This window comes from Anomaloglossus baeobatrachus, chromosome 2 (genome assembly GCF_048569485.1).
Source record: "Anomaloglossus baeobatrachus isolate aAnoBae1 chromosome 2, aAnoBae1.hap1, whole genome shotgun sequence".
NCBI classification, from domain to species: Eukaryota; Metazoa; Chordata; class Amphibia; order Anura; family Aromobatidae; genus Anomaloglossus; species Anomaloglossus baeobatrachus.
This window is the reverse complement of record NC_134354.1, coordinates 521,544,113-521,570,859: the sequence shown is the minus strand read 5'-3', so window position 1 is coordinate 521,570,859 and position 26,747 is coordinate 521,544,113. Positions and strand designations below refer to the sequence as shown.

At 45.4% G+C, this 26,747-nt stretch overlaps 1 protein-coding gene across 1 annotated transcript in view; it reads right to left on the bottom strand.

Annotated features, from left to right (window-relative positions):
- Window positions 1-11,613: 11,613 nt before the first annotated feature.
- The window catches only part of LOC142290339 (SH2 domain-containing protein 1B-like), a 31,674-nt gene continuing 16,540 nt past the window's right edge, over window positions 11,614-26,747 (bottom strand). Inside the window, exons 2-4 of the mRNA XM_075334299.1 lie at window positions 21,354-21,417; window positions 15,209-15,392; window positions 11,614-12,131 (exon numbers count right to left, since the gene is read on the bottom strand). Of these exons, the coding sequence (XP_075190414.1) occupies window positions 12,091-12,131; window positions 15,209-15,392; window positions 21,354-21,417 (289 nt within the window). The 3' untranslated portion in view covers window positions 11,614-12,090. The remainder of the gene's footprint in view (window positions 12,132-15,208; window positions 15,393-21,353; window positions 21,418-26,747) is intronic.

The window sequence follows — 26,747 nt, the reverse complement described above, 5'->3', positions numbered from 1 at the left end:
TGCCATGGAAGGACGACGGAGAATCAGGGTGAGTATTATGTGGCCCAGACTCTTGGCTAGTCAGACTGGACCATATGGAAGACAGGGTGGTGCTGGTAAACCTACTGGAAGCATTATTTGTTATATAATCAACTCGAGTCCCCTGCAAAGTTGGATAGGAAGATAGGTGTGAGGAAATAGGGATACAGTCATATGAAAAAGTTTGGGCACCCCTATTAATGTTAACCTTTTTTCTTTATAACAATTTGGGTTTTTACAACAGCTATTTCAGTTTCATATATCTAATAACTGATGGACTGAGTAATATTTTTGGATTGAAATGAGGTTTATTGTACTAATAGAAAATGTGCAATCCGCATTTAAACAAAATTTGACCGGTGCAAAAGTATGAGCACCCTTATCAATTTCATGTTTTGAACACTCCTAACTACTTTTTTACTGAGTTACTAAAGCACTAAATTGGTTTTGTAACCTCATTGAGCTTTGAACTTCATAGACAGGTGTATGCAATCATGAGAAAAGGTATTTAAGGTGGCCAGTTGCAAGTTGTTCTCCTATTTGAATCTCCTATGAAGAGTGGCATCATGGGCTCCTCAAAACAACTCTCAAATGATCTGAAAACAAAGATTATTCAACATAGTTGTTCAGGGTAAGGATACAAACAGTTGTCTCAGAGATTTAAACTGTCAGTTACCACTGTGAGGAACATAGTAAGGAAATGGAAGAACACAGGTACAGTTCTTGTTAAGCCCAGAAGTGGCAGGCCAAGAAAAATATCAGAAAGGCAGAGAAGAAGAAGGGTGAGAACAGTCAAGGACAATCCACAGACCACCTCCAAAGACCTCCAGTTTCATCTTGCTGCAGATGGTGTCAATGTGCATCGGTCAACAATACAGCGCACGTTGCACAAGGAGAAGCTGTATGGGAGAGTGATGCAAAAGAAGCTGTTTCTGCAAGCACGCCACAAACAGAGTCGACTGAGGTATGCAAAAGCACATTTGGACAAGCCAGTTACATTTTGGAAGAAGGTCCTGTGGACTGATGAAACAAAGATTGAGTTGTTTGGTCATACAAAAAGGCGTTATGCATGGAGGCAAAAAAACACGGCATTCCAAGAAAAGCACTTGCTACCCACAGTGAAATTTGGTGGAGGTTCGATCATGCTTTGAGGCTGTGTGGCCAATGCCGGCACCGGGAATCTTGTTAAAGTTGAGGGTCGCATGGATTCAACTCAGTATCAGCAGATTCTTGACAATAATGTGCAAGAATCAGTGTCGAAGTTGAAGTTACGCAGGGGATGGATATTTCAGCAAGACAATGATCCAAAACACCGCTCCAAATGTACTCAGGCATTCATGCAGAGGAACAATTACAATGTTCTGGAATGGCCATCCCAGTCCCCAGACCTGAATATCATTGAAAATCTGTGGGATGATTTGAAGCGTGCTGTCCATGCTCGGCGACCATCAAACTTAACTGAACTGGAATTGTTTTGTAAACAGGAATGGTCAAATATACCTTCATCCAGGATCCAGGAACTCATTAAAAGCTACAGAAAGCTACTAGAGGCTTTCATTTTTGCAAAAGGAGGATCTACAAAATATTAATGTCACTTTTATGTTGAGGTGCCCATACTTTTGCACTGGTCAAAGTTTGTTTAAATGCGGATTGCACATTTTCTGTTAGTACAATAAACCTCATTTCAATCCAGAAATATTACTCAGTCCATCAGTTATTAGATATATGAAACTGAAATAGCTGTTGCAAAAACCCAAATTGTTATAAAGAAAAAAGGTTAACATTATTAGGGGTGCCCAAACTTTTTCATATGACTGTATATTCTGATCTATTAAGCCATATTCCTATAGCCGCCATCTTGTCAAGGTAGAACCATGGTATCTCGTTGTGTGTGACTGGGCCTTGAGGCCTAAGGAGGCTTCAATCAGTATGCTAATTAACTTGAGGAAATTGTCTTAGCCAGCAAATGTAAAACTCAAGGTGTCAAAATCCAATTAGGACAGCCCTTGATTCAGCACACCCCCTGCAGAGTGAATTGTCCTACACAGTAGGTGGGAGGGAAGCTCCAGGTTTATAATCTAACTTCAAAGGTCTCCTCTAGACAATTTGGCACCATCAGTAGAGTTTCGATATTGGGAGGTACATCGCCCCCACAGACAAGACAGGCACATTTTCATATTCCTGAGGGCCAGACGCACGGAACACATATTTCGGCAAACCTGTATGATGTGCGTAGCCCTCAATAATTAATTACTGGCCACAGGAACCCCGCAGAACCCTCATATTTCCTACCAAAACGGAGATCAATTCACGACCATCAAAATGAGGGTCATATCTTTCGTGTGAGAAGTTCAGGGGCAGAGAAATAGAGCTGGGAAATATAACATTAGGTTATTTTCAGCTAACAGCAGGGGGAGGGAATTTCCAGCCAGGATGATGTCACGAGGGTGGGCTGGGTGAGCCCAGGACAGAACAGATAAAAGCTAAGGGCAGAGGTCCGTGTTTTGTTCTTCTTTGGGTGGTCTCGTGTGGTGCACGTTGGGGATGATCCAGGAACCGTGTGGCCACACAGCGCCCCCCTGTGTCCGCTAGGGAATAAGGTAATTGATACATCTGTATGCCTGTTTGTGACCACGTCTTATTTGTAAATGTATTCTGACATATATCTATATATTCTGTAAATTCCTTATTGTATATATTGTAGTCTCTAGTGTGCCCTTACGGCTATTAAAACATATATAATTTAATCTTGGGCTGTTCTGTTATCTCGATCCTGAATTCCACGTCTGTGTGCTCGGCGTAATAGTCATTGTAATCGATTGGTGGCAGCGAGTTTATGCCAAGGATCATTGTGGGGCGACCTGTGAGATCAGGGGCGGATTAGATATATTCCGCTGCAGGAGTCAGGGGAATATATACCTTACTCTCACCGGGAACCCTTCAATCATCGACATAGTAGAATAGCAACCTCCTTGCTTATTGTCGGGCAATTCCATAATTGGCCTGACTATAAGAGGGGCGCTAGAGAGCTAGTCACGTGCTCTATCGGGTGGAAAGGAGGGGTGTACCTTCCATTCCTTCCCCCTGTTCGTGACAATAGGTCTCATGGTTGATTTGTTTTTTGTGATCCCACCTGGCCCATGACCTCAGCCTTTCCATGCACTTCCAGCAGCATGTCCACTTTCCTGTCACTTACTGCATTCCTTGCGCATATAGAATTAGGTAGATTATATATGCCTGCAAGTTTAACTGTTTTAATAGGGATTGGGAATAGAATAGATGTAGCACTGAAAAAGACTTTTGGCTTAGGGTACACCATGGACTGTAAAGGCCGGTTTACACGCTACGACATCGCTAGCAATTGTTAGCGATGTCGAGCGCGAAAGAACCCGCCCCCATTGTACATGTGATATCGTATGATTGTAAGGGGTGGACGGATCCCTTACACAGAGGCGCAGTTTTCCCCCCCCTGAAGATGCCCCACGCTGGGGTAGCTAAAAGAAGTTAATATTAATTGTGTTTTATAGTATTAATGAGTTTCCCCCCCCTAGAGGTCAGAGGAGGACGGCTGTCCCCATAGGAACAGTACAGGAGAGAGGAGGAGCCGGACAGTCTAGGGGGAGGGTGAGAGGTTGCTGTAGGAAAGAAAGTTTTAGGTTTGAGTTAGAGTTTGCTGGGACGGGGGAGAAAGAGCAACGGGGGCAGAGTGTGGGGCCGATTGTGACAGTTAGCCGGAGAAAGAGAAGAAGAGAGTGTCCGGATCGGGAACCAGCAGTGTGCAGGTGGGACCCGAAGAAGCTTAGTCGGTGAAGCAGAATTGTGTGGGTCAAGTCTGCAGAAACCGGAGTCTGAGCTTAGGTGAAGGAAACAAGAGTAGCCGGACAAGGCCCCTGAACAGAGAGAACAGGAACAGTTTTCCCCGGCAGGAATTGTGATTTTACATTGCAAGATTGGTGTACCGAGACTGTTTGAAGATATGTGCTGCAATAAAATGCTTTCTGGTTCAGCTGATACCTGCCTGCGGAGTTTTCCTGAATCTGACGGCGTGCTACTGTCGTACACACTCTGCCCCACAAAACATTCCCCTGTCCCAATAGTGACGGCGGGGCCGGGGGTTAGCCTGATACGTGAAGGGGCCACGACTACAACCCCTGAGGCACCCCCGGCACCCCGTTACATGTGGCGTAGTTGGCAGGATGCGGACTATCTGCGGGGGGTCCCGATCCCTGAATGTGAAGATCAAGTGGTGCCTAAGGCGTTGGACCAGGCACAAGATGGCGCTAAGATGGCCACCGTCTTCACGAACACAGTGAGCACGCGGAAAATTGGTGCCAAACGAAAAACCCTGAGCTGGCCGGCGAAGAAAAAGAAGTGCGGAGTGCGCCGCCCAAAGAGGGGAGGTACTGGCCCCAAGATGCTGCTGGAGACATGTGAAGTAGGCGGCATTACAGAAAAAAAGAAGTGTCGCCTATGCTGGGTCGACCTGGTGAGCGAGGCTGGGGGTGGAGTATATACAAGAGCGGGAAAAGAAGGCCCGCCTCCACCTTCCCCAGCATCTCCACCTTCCCCGGCGCCATTACAGGAGACGCCAACTCAGCAACTGACACTGAGTGAGATGGAGACGCAGATGAAGAAGCGAGCTGCAGCGGGCGCGCTGGTAACAGCCAGCCTGGGAAGAGGATGCCCGAGGCAGAGTGTAGCCGAGGAGGCACTTACCATAAAGCTACCGGCTGTGCCAGGAGGTCCGGAGCGACCCGCAAAAGTTACGTGGGTCACTTCGTGGGATGCCGTGACCGGTGAAACATCCACGGAAGTCTGGGCCATTTACAAGACGCAACTGCAGCCGGGAAGTGAGGCACTGGGAATATCCCTCCAGAGTCCGGAGGTGAATACGCCAGCCAAGGTAGGACCTCCAACCCCCACAGAAGTTCCGGCCCCGGGCGGGCAACATGACCCGGAGCTTGAAGAAGATGAATGGGGATTTTTCTGGGAGCCAGTAAAGCCGGCGCCCTTAACCCAACGACAGTCCCCGCCGCCTCAGATAGACCCGGTGCAAGAAAGGCTTTTGGCCGAGACCGTGGCCCGGGAGATGATGGCCGGACCCCTTAGTGAAAGATTCAACCGGCAGTGCAGCATTGGCACCGTGGTCAAATTTAATCAGGCCGAGGGCTACGGGTTCATAGAAGACAAAGAGACCGGGGACCACTTCTTTTATAACCGGGTCAATTTGGACATTGAGGGCTTGCCCCAACGTCTCCATACTCTGTACCCGGGGGAGAAAGTGAAGTTCCGGAGAGAAGTGGGATGCCGGGGCCTATTTGCCGTAGGGGTGACCCGGATACCCACTGCCCAGGAGGCCGCACAGTGGCAACAGGAGATTGAATGGGAGGAATGTCAGTACCGAAGACGTACGCAACAGAGACCGGTGCTGGCTGAAGCTCGTCGGCCAAGAAACACGCTGGCGGTGTCACCAGAAGTAGTTACAGGACCGGCAGTCGAAATGGAAAAGGGGACACCGGCGTTATTAGCGATTTGCCAGAGTATGGTGACGCACCCGGTGGTCGTTGTTGGTAGTCCCCAGCCGTCCCGTCCAGCTACCCCATCACCCCCGCCGGGGGCCGAGGAGCCAAAACCGGAGACGGAGGAATCAGAGCTACCGGTTAACTATGAACCGTTCCGGAGGCTGCGCCGCTTGCCAGGCCAATCCCTCTCCGACTATGTGAGGGCCCAGCGGGCTGAATGGCAGCGCGCTTACCACCCCGTGTGAACCATAGCGATCGGAGGTGATGGACATACCTGTGTTGAGAACCGGAATTGTTGAAAAACCGGTGAAGATTTATAGTTACCACAACGTTCAAGCTACTGAGCCCGGGAGGAGCCTGATGCCGGACTGCGCAAAAGACTCCCTCCGCGACTGTTACGGAGACTTTATTGTCAGTTGCTTCCTGCCTACAAAGATCGGGAGTGCTGGGAGAGCCTTCGGGCAGAAGACCAGCTAAGACCGGGAGCGCCTGTTGAGGGCCTCCGGGCAAACATACTACAAAGACCGGGAGCTCCCTTGGAGGGACTCCGGGCGCCGGACCTGTGTGCCCATTGGTTGTGGTTTTATATGAAGTTTTTTAAAGTTTTATAAAGAGATTGCCTTGCTGTTTAAGTTTTGTATTACAGATACGAGCCTTGCCGGGAGGCTAAGGCAAAAAGATGGGAGGAATGTAAGGGGTGGACGGATCCCTTACACAGAGGCGCAGTTTTCCCCCCCTGAAGATGCCCCATGCTGGGGTAGCTAAAAGAAGTTAATATTAATTGTGTTTTATAGTATTAATGAGTTTCCCCCCCCCAGAGGTCAGAGGGGGACGGCTGTCCCCATAGGAACAGTACAGGAGAGAGGAGGAGCCGGACAGTCTAGGGGGAGGGTGAGAGGTTGCTGTAGGAAAGAAAGTTTTAGGTTTGAGTTAGAGTTTGCTGGGACGGGGGAGAAAGAGCAACGGGGGCAGAGTGTGGGGCCGATTGTGACAGTTAGCCGGAGAAAGAGAAGAAGAGAGTGTCCGGATCGGGAACCAGCAGTGTGCAGGTGGGACCCGAAGAAGCTTAGTCGGTGAAGCAGAATTGTGTGGGTCAAGTCTGCAGTAACCGGGGTCTGAGCTTAGGTGAAGGAAACAAGAGTAGCCGGACAAGGCCCCTGAACAGTGAGAACAGGAACAGTTTTCCCCGGCAGGAATTGTGATTTTACATTGCAAGATTGGTGTACCGAGACTGTTTGAAGATATGTGCAATAAAATGCTTTCTGGTTCAGCTGATACCTGCCTGCGGAGTTTTCCTGAATCTGACGGCGTGCTACTGTCGTACACACTCTGCCCCACAAAACATTCCCCTGTCCCAATAGTGACGGCGGGGCCGGGGGTTAGCCTGATACGTGAAGGGGCCACGACTACAACCCCTGAGGCACCCCCGGCACCCCGTTACATGATCGCTGCTGCAGCGAACATTATCGCTACGGCAGCGTCACACGCACATTCCTGCTCTGCGACCGCCTCCTTTCTAAGGCAGCGGTTCGTTCAGCGTCACAGCGATGTCACAGCAGCGTCACCCAATAGAAGCGGAGGGGCGGAGATGATCGGGACGTAACATCCCGCCCACCTCCTTCATTCCTCATTGCGGCTGGCCGCAGGTAAGGTGAGGTTCCTCGTTCCTGCGGTGTCACACATAGCGATGTGTGCTGCCGCAGGAGTGACGAACTACTTCGTGCACCGAGCAGCAGCGATATTCGAGAATAGGGGGGCATGTCACCGATGAGCGATTTTGACCGTTTTTGCGACAATTCAAAATCGCTCATAGGTGTCACACGCAAAGATATCGCTAAAGCGACCGGATGTGCGTCACAAATTCCGTGACCCCAACGAGATCGCTTGAGCGATGTTGCAGCGTGTAAAGCGGCCTTTAGGCTGTAATCTCTGCATATATGTCTGTAATCCTAACCTATCCCTCCTCCAGCAGCTCACCCTACACTGAATGTGTGACGCCCCTGGACTATTCAGGTCATCACAGGGTACTGCACAATCTTCCCTCCCAGTGCAGGATTCAAACCCTCATGGTTCTGGATCTCTATCCTGCAGTACTGCCTCCACCAGCAAATAAAATCCTAGATACACCTTGCACTACACCCTGTCAGGCACACCAGTGGTCAGCTTAAGCTGGAATAGGGCCGCCCACCTAGGGGTTAGACAGGGAGGTGGGAGGTGTCAGTTCAGTTGAGTGGTAGCCATGAGCTGAGAGGAGCTCTGAGGAAGCTGGGAGTTGTAGCTCCCAGGGAAAGCAGACTAGGTCGCAGACAATGGACTGGACCTAGAGGAGTCGGACCCCCGGCCTCAGGGGATTGAGGCTAAGTGCCTGGGACCTGTCTTGGAGGACAGTCAGCAGCCTAGGCCTAATTACCCATTCAGGACCGAAGACAAGGCGGGGTACACGGACCCTAGGTCGGGGAGAAGCTTCAGGCGACCCGGCAATTAACCTGTAGTGGACAAGGCCTCTATGGACTGTTTCCAAGATGCTCACAGATCGGGGGAACTAGCACAACGAGGAGGATATGGCTTTCCAAACAAGCAGCCCACTGAAATCCCAAGCGTGAGCTCCTGAGAGCAAGCTCTCCTACTTAGCCACAGTGGGGAGCGGGGCCCGGAAAGCTCCAAGTTGACGGGCCACAAAGGACACCTCAAACCTAATGTGCCAGGAGGCAGGTTATGGACCACCAGGCAGTGCTGCAGGGGATGGGACCCAGACGAGCTCCCCCTAGAGGGCAGCGGCACCCAGAAATGTGGTTTACAACATTGTCAGTGTCTGCTTATTTGCTGAGTGAGTACCTGATTGACCCCTGCAACCAGCGAGCCTGCGCTCCCCCTGCACCCCCATCATATCATCCAGAGTCCCGGGGCCTTACCCTACCCATGGAGGGTAACGACACCTAGCTGCCCCACTCCATCACCCCGGGTACTCCCAATGGCAGCGGCGGTATTCCCAATTACCGTACACCATGGGTGTCGTCACGAACTATATCTCCCCTGTAAATACCCCCTTTTTCATTTGAGTGTGGCCCCTAGCCCCCGGGTCTGGAGACCCTCGAGCCATGAGTAATCACACCCCCCACAAATCCGAGCGATTCGACAGCTGCAGGGTCGGCACAAATGCAGCAAACAGCCATATGATATGGTGGCACAGTGGCTTAGTAGTCCTGGGTTGAAATCCCACCAAGGACAACATCTGCAAGGAGTTTGTATGTTCTCTTGTGTTTGCGTGGGTTTCCTCCGGTTCTCCGGTTTTCTCCCACACTCAAAAGACATACTGATGGGAACCTTAGATTGTGAGCCTCAATGGGGACAGTGTTGCTGTTGTATGTAAAGCGCTGTGGAACTAATAGCGCTATATAAGTAAGTAAATATTATTATTGTAATATGTATTATATCAATAATAGAAAATAGAATAGATGTAGCCCTGACAAAAAATTTTTGGTTTCAGGTTGCAGTAACCAGGACTGTAAAGGGGGCTTTACACGCAACGACATCGCTAACAAGATGTCGTTGGGGTCATGGAATTCGTGACGCACATCTGGCCTTGTTAGCGACGTCATTGCGTGTGAAACGTATGAACGACCGCTAATGATCAAAATTACTCACCTAATCGTTGATCGTTGACACGTCGTTCTAATCCCAAATATCATTGCTGTTGCAGGACGCAGGTTGTTCGTCGTTCCTGAGGCAGCACACATCACTACATGGGACACCACAGGAACGAGGAACAATACCGTACCTGCATCCTCCGGCAACGAGGTGGGCGTCACTTTCTTTCGACTGCTCTCCGCCCCTCCACTTCAATTGGACGGCTGCTGTGTGACGTCGCTGTGACACCGCACGCACCGCCCCCTTAGAAAGGAGGTGGTTCGCTGGCCACAGCGACGTCGCTAGGCAGGTAAGTACGTGTGAGAGGTCCTAGCAATGTTGTGCGCCACGGGCAGCGATTTGCCCGTGACACACAACCGACAAGGGCGGATGCTTTCACCAGCGACATCGCTAGCGATGTCGCTGCGTGTAAAGCAGCCTTTAGGCTATAATCCCTGCCTATATGCCTGTAATCCAAATGTATCCCTCCTCCAGCAGCTCTCCCTACACTGAATGCAGCAAACAGCGGTATTAATAGAGAATAGAATAAATGTAGCCTTGACCAAAGGATTTTTGTTTTTATTTTGCAGTAGCAAGGACTGTAAGGCTCTAAGCCTTGTTTATATGCCTCTAATCTAAAGTTAGCTGAGCATCGCATCACTAAGGCTGGTTTCACATTAGCGTTTTTCTTGCGGTCGGCAAAAAAACGCAAAATGCATGTTACCGGATCCGTTGTCTGCTCAATGTAATGTCAATGGACTTGCGGCAACATGCGTTTGCATGCGTTTGCATGCGGTAGTGTCAGGATCCGGTGAGTTGCAGTTTTCTACCTTTTTTCAAAAACGCAACATGTTGCATTTTTCACCTCCGTTCATGTCATCTGATGCAGCAATTCATCCATCTCCTTCTTGGTCAAATAGTCATTACATAGCTTGGAAGTTTGTTTTGGGTCATTATCTATCACGTTGTGACTACAGGTGTTAAGTCGGGAACAAGGGGACTCACAGCGAGTGGCGCACCACAACAGGAACACCAGATTAATGTCACGCTGGGAGAGGCGAAGATCCCTGGTAAGTGACACAACCCAAAAGGTACACCAGGGAAATGATGCAACGATAGGCCCTGCTGCTAGGGAGTGGGGAGCAGGGTCACCTCCTAACACTCACACTCACCTGGGGCTGATCGCTAACATCCCTAGATGGTGCTTCCCCTCTGTGCTTAGGCCTGCATAACAGACTGTATGGAACGGTGTACAAAAACTTCTTCTGCAAAACACACCTAGTCAGATATACTTTCTGAAGGCAAATAATTCCATAATTGAACTCTTGATGAGGCATACCTGTACTTTAGAAACCATTCCACGTGACTACCTGATGTAGTTGCTTGAGAGAATTCCAAGGGTGTATAAAGTTGTCCTCAGGGTTAAAGGGAACTAGTCAGGTGCATTATGCTGCCAGAACCACGAGCAGTTCTGGGTGCATATTGGTAATCCCTGCCTAACCGTCCATGTATATACTAGCATAGATAAAGAGATCTTTAGAAAAAATATTTCTAAAGATCTTTTACCATAGTCCCCTGTGCGCTAGTTCCTCTTGCTAGTCGGCTCCATTAGCATGTTAGTACATCCCTGTTAGCGTGCTAACATGCTAATTAATGCGCAGTGTCAGAGGATGATCTCACTCACCTCTCCGCCACCATCGTGTCCGACGCTGGATTTCGGCTCAGTGCGCATGACCTCTGACTTCCTGTTATGCAAACTATTTCAGTTTGAAGCCAGGACGCGTACACACGGCTTCATAGTGCGCATGACCCAAAATCCAGAGTCATGCGCATTAAGCCGATATCCAGCGTTGGACGCGATGGCGGCAGAGAGGTGTGAGATCATCTTCTGACGCTGTACATTCATTAGCATATTAGTATGCCCACAGGGATGTACTAACATGCTAATGGGGGCAACTAACAAGGGGAACTAGCGCCCAGGGGACTAGTCCCTTCGCTCATTAGCATACGGTAAAAGATCTTTAGAAATACATTTTCTAAAGATCCCTTTATCTATGCTAGTGAATATAGGGACAGTTAGGCAGGGATTAGCAATATGCAGCCAGAACTGCCCATGGTTCTGGGTGCATATTAGACCTGACAGATTCCCTTTAAAGGGGGTATGTTTAATACATGCTTCAAATGTGTTTCCTTACTGCTTATGTCCATATGTATTTTGCCGTGATTTTGCTTCCTCACGCCTGAATCTATGAGGTGCACATTGCAATAAAAACAAGTAAAACCACTGCATGAACAGATGTGTCTAAAATTTTGACCGATACATTATATGTGCAGCACATCCAGTACATCACTAATAATAGGTGTTTTTGCCATTTGGCAAATTGGGCATGTTAAGAATTCATTCATAATACACTATTATACAAGCAAGATGGAAGATGCAATTTTAGTTTGGAAACTATTTTGTGTAATGTAAGGACAATATACAGTAACAATCATTGTATATGCAGTGAAAAAAAAATCAATATTATTTAACCATAAAACAACATTATGTCTTGGATCGCAGAGTCTTTCACATGCCATTCTTTCCGATATGCAGTACAATGATCGAGGCAGCATTTTCATATGGGGTCTTCACTGAAGAAGAGAGGTCTCCGTGTATCCCTCTACTGGACAATTCTAGGACATGTTGTTGGCTAGTAATAATGGCTATAATTTGCTGGTGTCTTCTCACTAACAACAACATATTGTCAGGAGTGAAGGTAACACGAGGAGTGGTAATGATGCTTAATCCTGGTGGCAAAAGACCTGAGAGAAGTTAGCAAGGTTGGCAGATGAAAAAAGTTTCTTTTTTATGCTCTGGGACAGCCATTTTGATTTTGATTTTTCAAAATTCCTTTAAAGTGTCGTCTCTTTTGGTTGAATGTTAAGAAGGTAGGACATCTACATACTCTCTGTCATCAATCTCTGTAAGAAATGAATAGAAAGATTAGAATAAATCTAATTAATATAGCATTAGAAGGGTTGCATTCTATATATTGTATATGAAGGAATGGCCTGGTTAGCTAAAGATATTGCTGGACTTGTCTTTGAAAGAGTTCAGCAATCCTACCTTGAGAACTTTTCTACATTTTGTCATGTTACATCCACAAACTTAAATGTATTTTATTGGGATTTTATGTGATATACCAACACTAAACAGCAACTACAGTTGAAACCAAAAGTTTACATACACTATCTAAAAAGACACATGCATATTTTTCTCACTATCTGACATGAAATCAGAATAAACCTTTCCCGTTTTCGGTCAATTAGGAACCAACATTATTTATATTTGCCAAATGTCAGAACAATGAGAGGGAGAAAATGTTTTATGGCATTTTTATTACTTTCTGCAAAGTCAAAAGTTTACATACATTTCATAAATATTTGGTACCATTGCCCTTAAGCTGTATGACTTGGGTCAAGTGTTTTGGATATCCTTCCACAAGCTTCTCACCATAGTTTTGTGATGGCCACTCCAAAACATTGACTTTATTATCTTTAAGCCTCTTTGTAATTGGGCAGTATGCTTCAGTTCATTGTCCATTTGGAAGACCCATTTCCGCCTAAGCATTAAGTTCCTGGCTGATGTCTTGAGATGTTGCTTCAGTATTGGCACATAATCTTCTTTCCTCATAGTTACATAGTTACATACGTCTTTTTTCAACCTAAGTAACTAAGTCCATCTAGTTCAACCTTCCTCCAATAATTCTACATTTTGTCCCTAAGTCACGTATAACCAACAATATTATGCCATCTATTTTGTTAAGTACACCAGTCCCTCCTGTAGCAAAACAAACCCACAACATGATGCTGCCACCCCCGTTTTTCACACCCGTTGGGATGGTGTTCTCAGGCTTCAAAGCTTCTCCCTTTTTCCTCCAAACAAAAAAAATGGTCATTATGGCCAAAAAGGTCAATTGTAGTTTTGTCAGACCACAGGACATGTCTCCAAAAATTAAGGTGCATTTGCAAACATTAATCTGGCTTTTTTTATGTTTCTTTTGGAGTAATGGCTACAGTATTCATTTCACTGTGGATAATGACACAATCATATCAGCTTCCGCCAGCATCTTCACAAGGTCTTTTGCTTTTGTTCATGGGTTGATATGCCCATGTCTGACCAAAGCACATTCATATCTGGTACACAGAACTCGTCTCCTTCCTGAGGGGTATGATGGCTGGACATTCCCATCTTGTTTGTACTTGTGTACAATTGTTTGTACAGATGGATGAGGCATGTTCAGGTATCTGGAAATTGCACCCAAGGATGAACCACAATTCTCCTCCTGAGAACTTGGCTGATTTCTTTTGACTTTCCCATGATGTAGTGTGTTTCAGAAGTAGTGTGTTTCAGGTGTACATTTAAATACATTCACAGGTGTGTCTCTAATTAACTCAGATGTTGCCAATAAACCTTCCAGAAATTACCAAAGACATGACATCATCATATGGGCTGTACCATATTGTTTAAAGGCACAGTACTCTTAGGGGTACTTTGCACGCTGCGACATCGCAAGCCGATGCTGTGATGTCGAGCGCGATAGTCCCCGCCCCCGTCGCAGCTTCGATATCATTGTGATAGCTGCCGTAGCGAATATTATCGCTACAGCTGCTTCACATGCACTCACCTGCTGTGCGATGTCGCTCTGGCAGGCGAACCGCCTCCTTATTAAGGGGGCGTTTCGTGCGGCGTCACTGCGACGTCACACGGCAGGCGGCCAAGAGGGGCGGAAATGAGCGGGATGTAAACATCCCGCCCACCTCCTTCCTTACGCATAGCCGACGGGAGCCACGGTGACGCAGGTAGGAGATGTTCCTCGCTCCTGTGACTTCACACACAGCGATGTGTGCTGCTGCAGGAGCGAGGAACAACATCGGACCATCGCATTAGTGTAATTATGGAATTCGCCGATGCTACACCGATGATACGATTGTGACGATTTTGCGCTCGTTAATCGTATCATCTAGGATTTACACACTATGATGTCGAGAGCGACGCAGGAAGTGCGTCACTTTTGACATGACCCCACCGACATCGCACCTGCGATGTCGTAGTGTGCAAAGCCCGCCTAAGTGTATGTAAACTTTTGACTTTGCCGAAAGTAATAAAAAGGCCTTAAAACATCTTCTCTCTTTTTCATTATTTTGGCAAATATAAATAATTTTGGTAATCTTGATTGACCAAAAATAAGAAAGGTTTATTCTGATCTCATGTCAGATAGTGAGAAAAACATGTAGATGTGTCCTTTTTAGATAGTGTATGTAAACTTCTGGTTTCAACTGAATTTGTGATGTGTAAAGTAAAAGATTCATGGTTTTCTAAATATTTAAAAAATATGAATCTGAAAATTGTGAGGTGCATTCAGCCCTGCTGAGTGAATACTTACGCTGCAATTACTGCTACAAGTCTTTTGGAATATGTCTACACGTTTTGCACATCTAGAGGCTGAAGTTTTTACCAATTTTTCTTTATAAATTAGCTTTAACTCAGTGAGATTGGATGGAAAGCGTCTGTGAACAGCAATTTTTGCATCTTGTCACAAGTTCTCAATGGGATTTAGATCTGGACTTTGACTGGGCCGTTAAAACACATGAATATGCTTTGATCCAAACCATTCCATTCTAGCTCTGGCAGCATGTTTAAGGTCATTGTCTTGCTGGAATGTGAATCTATGCCCCAGTCTCAAGTTTTTTGTAGCCTCTACAAGGTTTTCCTACAAGTTTGACCTGTATTTGCTGCTATCCCATATTTGAAGGTGTTTTCAGGGTGATGCGCAGTGTTTGTTTATCGCCACACATAGTGTTTTTCATTTAGCCCAAAAATATCTATTTTGGTCTTATATGACCAGAGCACCTTCTTCCAGAAGATCTTACAAAGACTTAGTGAGAAAGGAAATGTCAAACAATAAGACTGGGGGCCATAATAGTTCTTTTTTTTTCAATTTATACTTTAGGATATCACATTAAATACTTGTGAGGAAGTGCTAATATTTCAGTACCATCATAGGTGTCCTCCAGTCCATCATGCTTCAAAGAACCTCTCGGTGAGAGGAGCATCTGCTCACATGACTTCTTGTTGACAGGATATATCAGATTATGTACCAATCCCTGATTAGATTTTTCATAATTAGATATAAGTTCCTTCATATTTGGGAATAGCTTCTCTTCAACTCCATTTCCTGCCTGAAGTGAGAAAACAACATAGTATTAGCCATGTCATGACAAAAATAACAAAAATAATAATTTGTCTAATTGTAAGGAGATTATTAAAAATGAGAATGTAGAATTTATAGCCACAGTCCTAAGGACTGGCTATCGGGGCACGAGAGAACTCACTGAATTAATTTGTTTCAAACTATAAAAAGGTTTTAAAAAAATGTAATGGAATGCACTTTGGGTATTTTCATCTCACAATGTGACAGCTTACTGTTAGGATATGTCTTTACTTTGTGATCGTGGGGGACTGAAAGCCTAGACACTCATTAATCTTAAGAATTAAGGACCCGTCCATTAGATTGTTAGTGATATGTTAAAAAGAAATTGCATTCATTGTTTTTCTTGAGACTTGTAGAATCTGACAATAAGTTGTAATCCTTTGCATGGCACAAAAGGAACTTTAAGTTTCCAACCCCTGTAGGATAATGCCTATTAAAATGTTAAGAATACCCATAAAAAAGTAAAAAAAATGGTTTTAATTCACTATGTAAATTCCATTTAAGACAAATGGAAGTTTTTGGAATCAGGTGCATAGAAGTATAATAGAATTATTCAAGTCAATGCAGGATATTATATGCCTGTCAAATGTAGACAAATGTAGAAATGGGAATCTGGAAGTAGGATCAACCATGAATCCAAACACCTCTTATTTAGATTGTGTCACTATACACGATATATCCAAAAATTGGATGTATCACATATTTGTGATAGTTATGATTTTTTTGGTATCCAACATCAAAAGTTTTTGAAGTATCTCCTTTGACAAATGTGGCGCCCTGGACAAGCCAGGGGCCACAGAGCACAACACCATCACACCCCACACTCCTGGTCAGGCACACCGAAGTCAGACAAAAACCCTTGTTGCCTTCCTCCAGGGACTGATGATCACACCAGGGGGTGGGCCAGGCGGTTGGTCCCGCCCACCAAGGAGTTCACAGTCCTGGAGGCAGGAAAAACAGACAGTTTAGTTTTGGAGGTGAAAGTGGAAGGAGGAAAGTGTAGTAGTGGATCAACTGACTGACAGCGTCCGGGTGTGCGGCCTGGGTGGTACAGCAAGGTTGGCAGACGGTGGTGACCGTCTGCAGGAGTGGCCTATCAGAGTTACCGTGAGGACCGTGGACGGGCGGTGGCCCGGCGGTACCGGACCGGTACACAAAGAGAAGCCAGCACCATCTGGCAGGGGCTTTCGGACCCCGGCAAGGCTAGGAGTCGCCGTGAATTTGCTGAATCCGTTAGTGAAGGGGACCTCCTGGGTTTCCAGTCAAGTCCCGACAGAAGGCAACAGTCCAACCAACAGAGGGAGACACCGCCACCGCCAAGGCAACCGTTTCTCAGGGCCAGAGCCTGCGGGCAAGAAGGGGCTCCTCCAGCCCATATCCAAGCTGGGGAGCGGGTTACCGGTGGGAACCCATCGGAACCAACAACCGTACACAGGTGCAGGGAAAAGCAGTCACCATCAACCTGCCGGGAGAAACAACACCGCAGCCGTCTGCAGAACCCGTCCATCCAGCCGAGTGTTTTACCGAGAACTGTGTCTTCATCATTGGGCTGAGTGAGTACCACCGTGCCGTGCGGCACAGCGCTGCCCCTGCGACCCTGCACCCCACCAGGCCCCGTAACCCGCCTGCCATCCATCCCTACCCCATCACTGGGCCCCGGGACAACCAAACCCCTACCCACGGAGGGGAGAACTAACAACAAAGCTGCTCCCTGTCACCGCTCCCGGGATCCTCGTCCAGAGCAGTGGTGGTGTCACCAGAATCACCACAACCGTGGGTGGCGTGACGGACAATAAATCCCCACAATCAATCCCCTTTTCACTCACGGGCGAGGAGCGCCGCTCGAGTCCCCGGGATCCGGCCCACCGCTCGAGCCACCACCGAGCAGTGGCAGCCGCAGCAGCAGCAGCGGCCGGACCCGAGCAGTGGGAGAGCACAGCGTCCCCTCCTCCGCCCGCGACACATATAATGTGGATAATCATATAATAGGAAATTTTGTATGAGTCCTAAAATAATTTATAGGCTGATTTGTACTATTGTTATTCCCTCATCCTGGTCAGTTTACTTAATTCTCCTTTTAAGAGAATAATTTTGTTTTTAATTTCTTGTTAATTAAATAAAGGATTTTATTGAAGTATATGTTGCTTTGTGGTCACAATTTTTGGATATACAGTAGGATTAACCATCCTAAGCGATTTTATAGAGGCATGTAGGTCATAGGACCTTGAATAAAATAATGTTTTGATATCTGATCCGATGACTTATTCCAGAGAAATCCATATTTTTATTATACAATGGAATGGAAAAGTTTGGGCACAGTTAAGAAAGTTGAAGATTAAATGATCTCTTAAAGGTGATGAAGTTATAGATGACACATTTCCCTTGAATTTTAGGCAAAAATAAAATATATCCTTTCCATTTTTTAATTGACCAAAAAAAGGAAAATGAGCAGATGCAAGAGTTTAGGCACCCTGCATGGTTATTACCTAGTAGCACTCTCTTTGGCAAGTATATCACAGCTTGAAAATGCTTTTTGTAGCTAGCAGTTTCAATTTTTGTTTCAGGGATTTTGGAGGGTAGAGATCTACCATGGTCCTTCAGCCTCATTTGCATATGAATTAAAATGCTGATTTCTCAATACTTGAGGAATGGATCAGTCATGTAAAGGTATTGCTGGACTTGTTGTTAAAAGACCTACATGCTTTCAGTGTCTTGCAAAAGTATTCATACTCCAGGAACTTTGTGCTCAGTCTTCTTTGCAAACTAACTCTAGCTCAGTGAGATTGGTTGTAAAGCATCTGCAAACAGCAAGTTTTGAAGTCTTGCAAATCCTGGAGGAAAACCTGTTATAGACTGCAATAGACTTGAGACTGGCGCGTAGGTTCACCGTCCTGCAGGACAACAACCCTAAACATGTTACCAGAGCTACAATGGAATGGTTTAGAGCAAAGCATATTCCTTTGTGTTAATGGCCCAGTCACAGTCCAGACCTAAGGGCGGCTTTGCACACTACGACATCGCAAGTACGATGTCGGTGGGGTCAAATCGAAAGTGACGCACATCTGACGTCACTTGCGATGTCGTAGTGTGTAAATCCTAGATGATACGATGAACGAGCGCAAAAGCGTCGTTATCGTATCATCGTTGCAGGCTCCGACATTTCCATAATGCCGGTGCCGCGACAGGTATGATGTAGTTCCTCGCTCCTGCGGCAGCACACATTGCTGTGTGTAAAGCCGCAGGAGCGAGGAAAATCACCTTACCTGCCGCCGGCGGCTATGGAAGGAAGGAGGTGGGCGGGATGTTTACATCCTGCTCATCTCCGCCCCTCCGCCGCTATTGGCCGCCTGCCGTGTGACGTCGCTATGACGCCGCACGACCCGCCCCCATAGGAAGGAGGCGGGTCACCGGCCAGAGCGACGGTCGCAGGGCAGGTGAGTGCATGTGAAGCTGGCGTAGCGATAATGTTCGCTACGCCAGCTATCACAAGATATCATACCTGCGACTGGGGCGGGGACTGTCGCGTGCGACATCGCAGCATCGGCTTGCGATGTCGCAACGTGCAAAGCCCGCCTAAATCCAATTGAGAATCTCCGGCAAGACTTGAAAATTGCTGTTGCAAAGCTGGTAGTACATAGCCCAAAAGACTTGCAGAAGTAATTGTAGCGATAGGTGGTCTTACAAAGTATTAACTGTGGGGGGCTGAATACAAATGCAGGTCACAATTTTCAGATTTATATTTTTAAATAATTTGAAAACCCTGTATCATTTCCTGTGCATTTCAAAAATACTATCTAGTATATGTTGGTATATCACATAAAATCCCAATAAAATACATTTACGTGTGTGGGTGTAATGTTAAAAAATTTGGAAAAGTTCACGGGGTATGAATTAATTTTTAAGTCACTGCATATACCGTAAGTATTTTAGGTATTGCGGGGGCTAAAATCCTGCTGACACATTCCCTTTAAAATCTGGTGTCAAGGTTATCAATGTTTCTTTCATATAGACATTTCAAAATTAATTTGTATTTCAGATACTAAATTTTAGTGTGTATTGCCTTGTTAGTTGTTCAGATACATTAAATAATTTACAGCAAGTGTCCAAAAAGCCATTGAAGAGCAAATGATGCAGGGTCATTCAAAGAGGATCAAGGTGATGAATGTTACCTTGACTCTTTATGATGTTAGATTTTCAGGAAAAAGCCCAAATGGAGCAATGATTAGTAAATCCCCAGCAAGATTTTGAAAAACTTAATATTTGGGTGACATTGGAAATCAGGGTGAAGAAGCAATAGTGGCCTTATCATCAGCAAGGTATCCCCTCAAAATTAGACTTTTTTTTTCAGATAATGTAAGAACGTGTCTTGGTTAATATTCCATGCAATAACTAGAAAATGAAGAGTCTAACTAGCCCTTTGGCATGTGTTAATGAACTCGTAAAAGGGTTGGAATTGCCTTTTAGAATTTTTGCTTTCAACATTTACTGTGCTATGGATGGACATGTCAATAAATAACATTTTGGTTAGAAGTAGCTTGAGCCGTGGCTGGCAGCTTTCATGTACAGTTAACTATGCTTCTATTCCATTACCACACCAGACAATTTTACTACTTACAATGTGGCTACGTTCATACGACCATATTTTCGGTCCGAGTGTTGTCTGTGGAAAAACTGCCATCACTTGGACAGCACTAGGACAATGTTATTCAGTTAGGCTGTTCAAATGAGTGTTTTTTTCCCAGACGGGTCTACATGTAGAAAAAAAAAATCGCAGCATGCTCTAGTTGCTTCCCTATTTTGGATGAAACTTGTCTATTTAAGTCTACGGGTGGATTAGAAAAACAATATGGATAATCCTAATACCATGTTTCACCAAAAATAAGACTGTCTCTTATATTAATTTTGGCTCCAAAAAATGCTCTAGGATCTATTTTCGGGAGATATCTTATATTTTATATTGGTGTCATTTAGTCACCTGAAAAATGAATATTCACCCCTTCCCCACTCATAATATGTATGTTGCTATAAGCTCTGGAAGTTTATAGTCAAATGCCGGCTAGTTAATGGAATGAAAATTTACCCCTCTTCCCTTTCATAATCACGCTCACCTTTCTGTCAGCAGTTATCAATGATTGGAACTTGTGTTAAGGAAATAATGAATATTCACCCCTTCCCCACCCACTTCTCTGCCGGCGTCTTTGATTGGCACTTGTTTTAATAAAATAGTGAATATTTATCCCCTTTCCCCTCGACCCCTCTGTGCTGGGTGTCAGTGATTCACTCAGACTGTCATTGCAGGATTACAGCGCAATGCTCGCACTGGCCAGCAGCTCTTCTGATCTGAGCATGTCAGCATATATTTCTATGCAGCTGTCATGCTCAGATGAGAAGAGCCACTGACCAGTGTGATCATTGCGCAGCAATCCTGCGATATCAGTCTGAGTATATCACTGACACCTGGCGCAAAGGGGTGGATTGGTAAAGGGGTGAATATTCATTATCTAATTAACATAAGTTTCAATCACTGACTTTGACAGATGAGTGGGCGGGAAGAGTGGTGAATATTTATTCTATTCTATTTATTCTATAGAACTAGCTGGCATGTGACTATAAATTTCTGTAGTTTACAGCAACGTACACCAATAAGTTACATATCCTGAAAGTGCTGTCCAAGCCATATATCAGGATACTATTAGTATGATGATCAGCAACTAGGGCTTGTTTTTGAAGGAGGGCTTATATTTTAAGCATACTCCAAAAAGTAAAAAAAAAAGGAAACTTATCCTTAGCGAGACTGTTGTTTTGTGTTGTGGCAAGAAAGTATTGGTGAGTCCATGATTTATGTAATGTTTCTGAAAATAAATATACCCATAAAATCGATGTCATGCAGCACATTGAGCATTTATATCTGAATGTGAGTATTTCTTACCTGAATCATGTAAAGCCCATCAACATTTTGAAATATTCTATACGTATAAATCAATCTCCCATACCTATGAGTGCAAGTTTGATAGATTAGATCTATGTAATGAATTTATCTGATCACATTTAAAAATATAATTCTATGTATTTATCTAACCATACCAAGATTATCATTTTATGCCATAAAACAGTATACACTTGTTGTGGCAGATCTAAATTTGTCTTAGTTAGCAGTTATTGTGTTCAGCTTATCATTTACACTTTTTAAATTGGCCTTGAAAGACGTCTTCAATCATTTCTCATCAACTTTGTATCGGTTTTGTCTTTTCTAGCAAATTTGGATGTTGAATCAGATGTATTGAAATGGTGATTTTATGCCGGAAACAAATGTGGATGAAGGTGCAAGTGAAGAGGAGTTGTCTGCAGAAATAAATTGAAATCCTGATCCACCACAATCTTTGCCTCAAACATCTCAATGTCATGCCTCAGATTTGATCCAGTGGCCTCCTGTACTGTAGCTCGGTCATTGTCCTGGTTCTGAACACTTTGCCTCTGTGTGGACACTTTATGTGTTCATTACCTTTCTGCCAACAAGTGTTTCCTATCCTGTAATTTAGTCTGCCCTATCACCCGGCGGGTGTAACTACTTAAAGGGAATCGGTCAGCAGGTTTTGCTGCCTCATCTGACAGCAACATACTGTCACGAGTGCCTCACGCTGTTGAGAGATATGTGACGGTTCTGTGATCTGAGCTTCACACATTCTTGTGTAGATCAGCATCTTAAATTTATTTGCTTTCTGTTGGCACTGCATGAGTTAATATCAATTTTCCCTGCTAGCAGCTTCTAGCTAAATCACCTCATGTGCAGCTGATTTGTGGCCACCCCCATCTCCTTTAAGTAGCCACACTATCCTTTTGATTTTGAGTGAAATAGATTCATATTTCTTCTGACCACCAAGGAGACTGCACATCTCTAGGAGCTGCTGGATTACTGCTGCCAGTATTCAGTTGTTGGAGATGTGTTGTTGCAGTGTTCAAGTTTGTGTTTTTGTCATTCCCCTGTTTGTCTATTTACCCCTGTGTTGTATTATTTGTAGTGGTGGAACTAGTGCTCTTGCTGGCCTGCTCACCAGCCATGGTGAGTTCAGGACTTGCTAGGGTTCAAGGTATCCTGCTCAGCAACAGGTTGAAAGAACCTGCATATGGACGTTGGGGAGTGCAGTTATTAGCTTAGTGAGTTTAGGAGGTGTCCCTGCTCCGCTCTCCTTAAAGCCAGGGCGAACCCTTGTTCTGTTTCCCCTGTGTGTTGTGTCACCTGCTGGGGGTTTTCCTAGTTCTTGCTTATACCTCATCTGGCAGTGTGTGACATTATTTTTGGCAGCACATTATTAATTTTTCTGCGTCAATATGACAGGTTTGGAACATCATATTCAGACCCTTTCCCAGGAGGTTACAGATCTGTGATCCCTGGTGGCGCATCAGCTGCAACACATTGCAAGTCTACTAGTTGCGACTCATGCCCAGACTCAGCCATGACTCAAGATAGCCCTCCCGGATAGGTTTTCTGGGGGAGGGACAAATTTGTAACATTTATACAGACTTGCAAGCTTTATTTCTAGCTTCGCCCTTGTTCCTCAGGGATTGAGCAAGAGTGAGGGGTGAATATTGTCTCCTTGTTGTAGGGAGATCCCCAATCCTGGGTCTTCTCTCATCTGACCAACTGTCAGTTGTTGCGGTCAGTGGACATGTTTTTCATGACTTTGTGTACAGTGACCCTGATGACATCTCCCTTGTGGAGTCTAAACTCCGTAGGCTCTAGCGGGGGGTGCGGCTGGCTGAGGCATATTGCTCGAAGTTCCAGAGATTGGCCACTGACACCCTGTGGAATAACCCTGCATTTAGGAGTTAATTCTGTCAGGGTCTGCCAGTTAGGTTTAGGGACCCTCTGCCCAATATGCTGCTCCAAAGTTATTGGAAGCCACCATTCCCCTTGCTATCAGGGTGGATAGATGCCTCAGGGAGAAATCCACAAAGACCTTGCCCCATGTTATCCTCCCTAGGAAGAAAATTCAACAGGTGGTAGTTGATAACAAATGCAGTTGGGGGGAGCCTATCCTCATACCGAGTCTCCTGTGGTTTGCCAGGGTATGGGGGCATGTTTTTTGCTGCAGTCTGAAGGATCATGGTATTGGGGTTTGTCCATCTAGGCCTCAATATTAGTGATGAGCGAGTACCAAAAAGCTCGGGAGCTCGAGGCTCGGGCCGAGCATCCCAAGATACTCGTGTACTCGGCCCGAGCACCGAACCCAATGTTATCCTATGGGAGACCCGAGTATTTTTCGGAAATGACCCCCGGCAGCATGTAGAAACCATAAAACTGTAAATTACAAAAAAAAAACGTGCGTGTGTGTGTAAGCGTGCATATATATACACGCGGAGTGGAGTGCGGGAGGGGCCGTAGCCGAGCGGGGAAGTGTCGGGCTAAAGGCACGGTCATGCTGTGAGGGCCGGCCAATCACTGCAATTCCACAAGTAACAGGGCTGTGGCATTGCAGTGGTCTGCCAGCCAATCCCTGCATAAGGGCTGGCTCTAAAAAGAGCGCCAACATGCAGGAATGAAGACCACGAGTACAGCACGAGTATCGCGAGATTACTCAGTCCCCGCCGAGTAGCCCGAGTACAGTGATACTCGTGCGAGTACCGAGTAGTGACAAGCATACTCGCTCAACACTACTCAATATGTTACACCAGCTAAAAGTTGCCTTCCCCTGGTCATGTTGAGGGAGGTGACCAGGGTGTGTATATTACCTCCATTTACACATCTCAGTTCACGATTACAGCTGAGTTGGTGATTGAAGCAAGGACTGAGATGATTTCTGTTCTTGTGCACAGTGGAGCAGGCGCTAACATGGTGCATTCTCGCTTTGCTCAGACTCGGGGTCTGTCCTGTAGTGCATTAGTGAGTTGCATCCCCATTTTGGCCATCAATTCTGCTTCTCAGGCAGAGGGAATTTACCCAAGCCATAAATAATGTAAACTTACAAATAGGGATTCTCCACCAGGAGCGTATGTTTTGCTATGTCTTGGAGGGTCTGCCCACTTCCATTGTTTTGGGTCTTCCCTAACTAAAAAAACACAATATGGTTTGATTTGATTGGTTTGATTGGTTTGATTGGCGGTGTTGGCACTGCATGAGTTAATGTCAGTTTTTTCTACTAGCAGCTCCTAGCTAACTCACCTCATGAGCAAGCCGGTTTGGGACCCCCTCCCATCTTCTTTAAGTAGCCACCCTATCCTTCTCCTTTTGCTGCAAATAGATTCACATATCTCCTGTCCTGACCACCCAGGAGACTGTAGGTCTCTTGGAGCTTCTGGATTACGGCTGCCAGTATTCAGTTCTTGAAGCCGTGGTGTTGAGGCATTCAAATTTGTGTTTTTGTTGTTATTCCCCTGTTTTTCTATTTACCCCTGTGTTGTATTATTTGTAGTGGTGGGACTAGTGCTCTTTCCAGCCTGCTCCCTATCCAGGGTGAGTTCAGGGCTTGCTAGGCTTCAAGGTATCTTGCTTGGGTTGAAAGAACCTGTATAAGACCATTAGGAAGTGCAGAGATCACCCTTAGGTGAGGTTAGGAGGTGTCCCTGCTCCCCTCTCCCTAGAGCCAGGGCCCACCCTTGTATTGTATCCTCTGTGTAGCCTGTGTATCATGGCTCCTAATAAGGATTTTCCTGTTTCTTGCTTATACCCTGTCTGTCAATGCGTGACACATAATGTAGGCATGGAGATTCTGAATCCAATAGTGTATCACATAGATTACTGGCTGCAGCCATTCAGTAACCATCAAAGAATTGAATTTTATGTATGTAGCTAATCTCAGGGAGCTGTCCCACCCACACCAGGTTTTGAATAAAGGTTGTGCATTGACTGTGAGGTGTCAATCACATCAGGGAGCATGTTGGACTGCAATGCATGTGAGTTTCTATTCCTGTAATGTTAATAACAGGGTAATGAAGCCATTATATTACATAAACAATTGCACACACACAGATAAGAGTAGCTCACTTGCTTTTTTTTTTCTTTTAACTCTTACAGCATGCTATCCTCTGCTTACATAGCACCAACCTGCTGACAGATTCCCTTTAAAGCTTCCTCAGGCTTACATTTCCTGCTGATGATACCTCTTAAGTGGACCCCACTTAGAACTATATCCTGTTGTCTTGTGTTTCTCCTGGTAGATTACAACTTTTGGTTTACCTTATTTTACCCCCCACACAGAATGTTAAGGAGGTTCGTGGAACCTTCGATGGCCACTTAGGAAGCAAAGATCTTAGAGCTATAATTTGAGTCATCCAGTTAGGGTTGTTTCATTCTGTGCAGGGGCCTTTAGGGACTGTGCATCTAGGACCTATAGCCCCTACAAGAAACAGACAGGTCAGCTGTAGTAGATTTAAGTAAGACATTATTTTACGTTATTTACGACGTGTGTACTTTAGGGAGCATAACATTATCACCAGCTGACCTCATTCTTTATATGTGCTGAGACATTACTATGGATGTTGTGATAGCCTTGGGTGTGCAATTGCTGTCCCTTACTTTGGAATTACTGGGTATTAAACAGCAACAACATGCACTCACCACCACTGCAGAGGTTTTGTCCCATCCAAAGGTTGTCTGAAACTAAGGTAAAATTGCTGGACTGCTTTAACGGGGACTGAAGTAAGTTTTCCATTTTTTTCTCATCATGTAAACTATATTTTTGCCTCTGTCCAGTATCTTCTGGAGGGGAGGTTCAGCATGTAGGCAGGCATTATTATGTCTTGCTTTGTGGGGATCCTCAGGTTTTGGCATTCTCTTTTGGAACAAATTTGCAGCAGGGTAAGATTTTAATATCAAAAACTCCATAAAGCAGCAAGGTAATATATTAGATTTATAATAATAAAAATAATAATAAATAAAAATCCCTGGGGCACCTATTCAGGCTAAATCATAGTGAATTCATACATTTATTATAAATGAAAATCAGGGCTACGTAAAATCAGCATGTATCCATATCACATATATAATAACCGCTAGGTTCCCTGTATGAATTTAAATAGGTGCTCACAGTCTGTGACCAATAGTAACTAATCCCACCTCTTGTTAAATAAATAGCAGGAGAATCCTTGCTAACCTGGAGCCACTGTAGGAAAGTGTTAGGACATCCGTGTCCCAATGAACATTTCCACCTTCTTCAGTGGATGTCCCCTGAAGAAGGTAGAAATGCGCGTTAGGAGGCGGATGTCCCAACACTCTCCTACAGCAGCTCCTGGTCAGCAAGGATTCTCCTGCTATTTATTTAACTAGAGGTGGGATTAGTTACTATTAATTATAGACTGTGGGCACCTATTTGAATCCATACAGGGA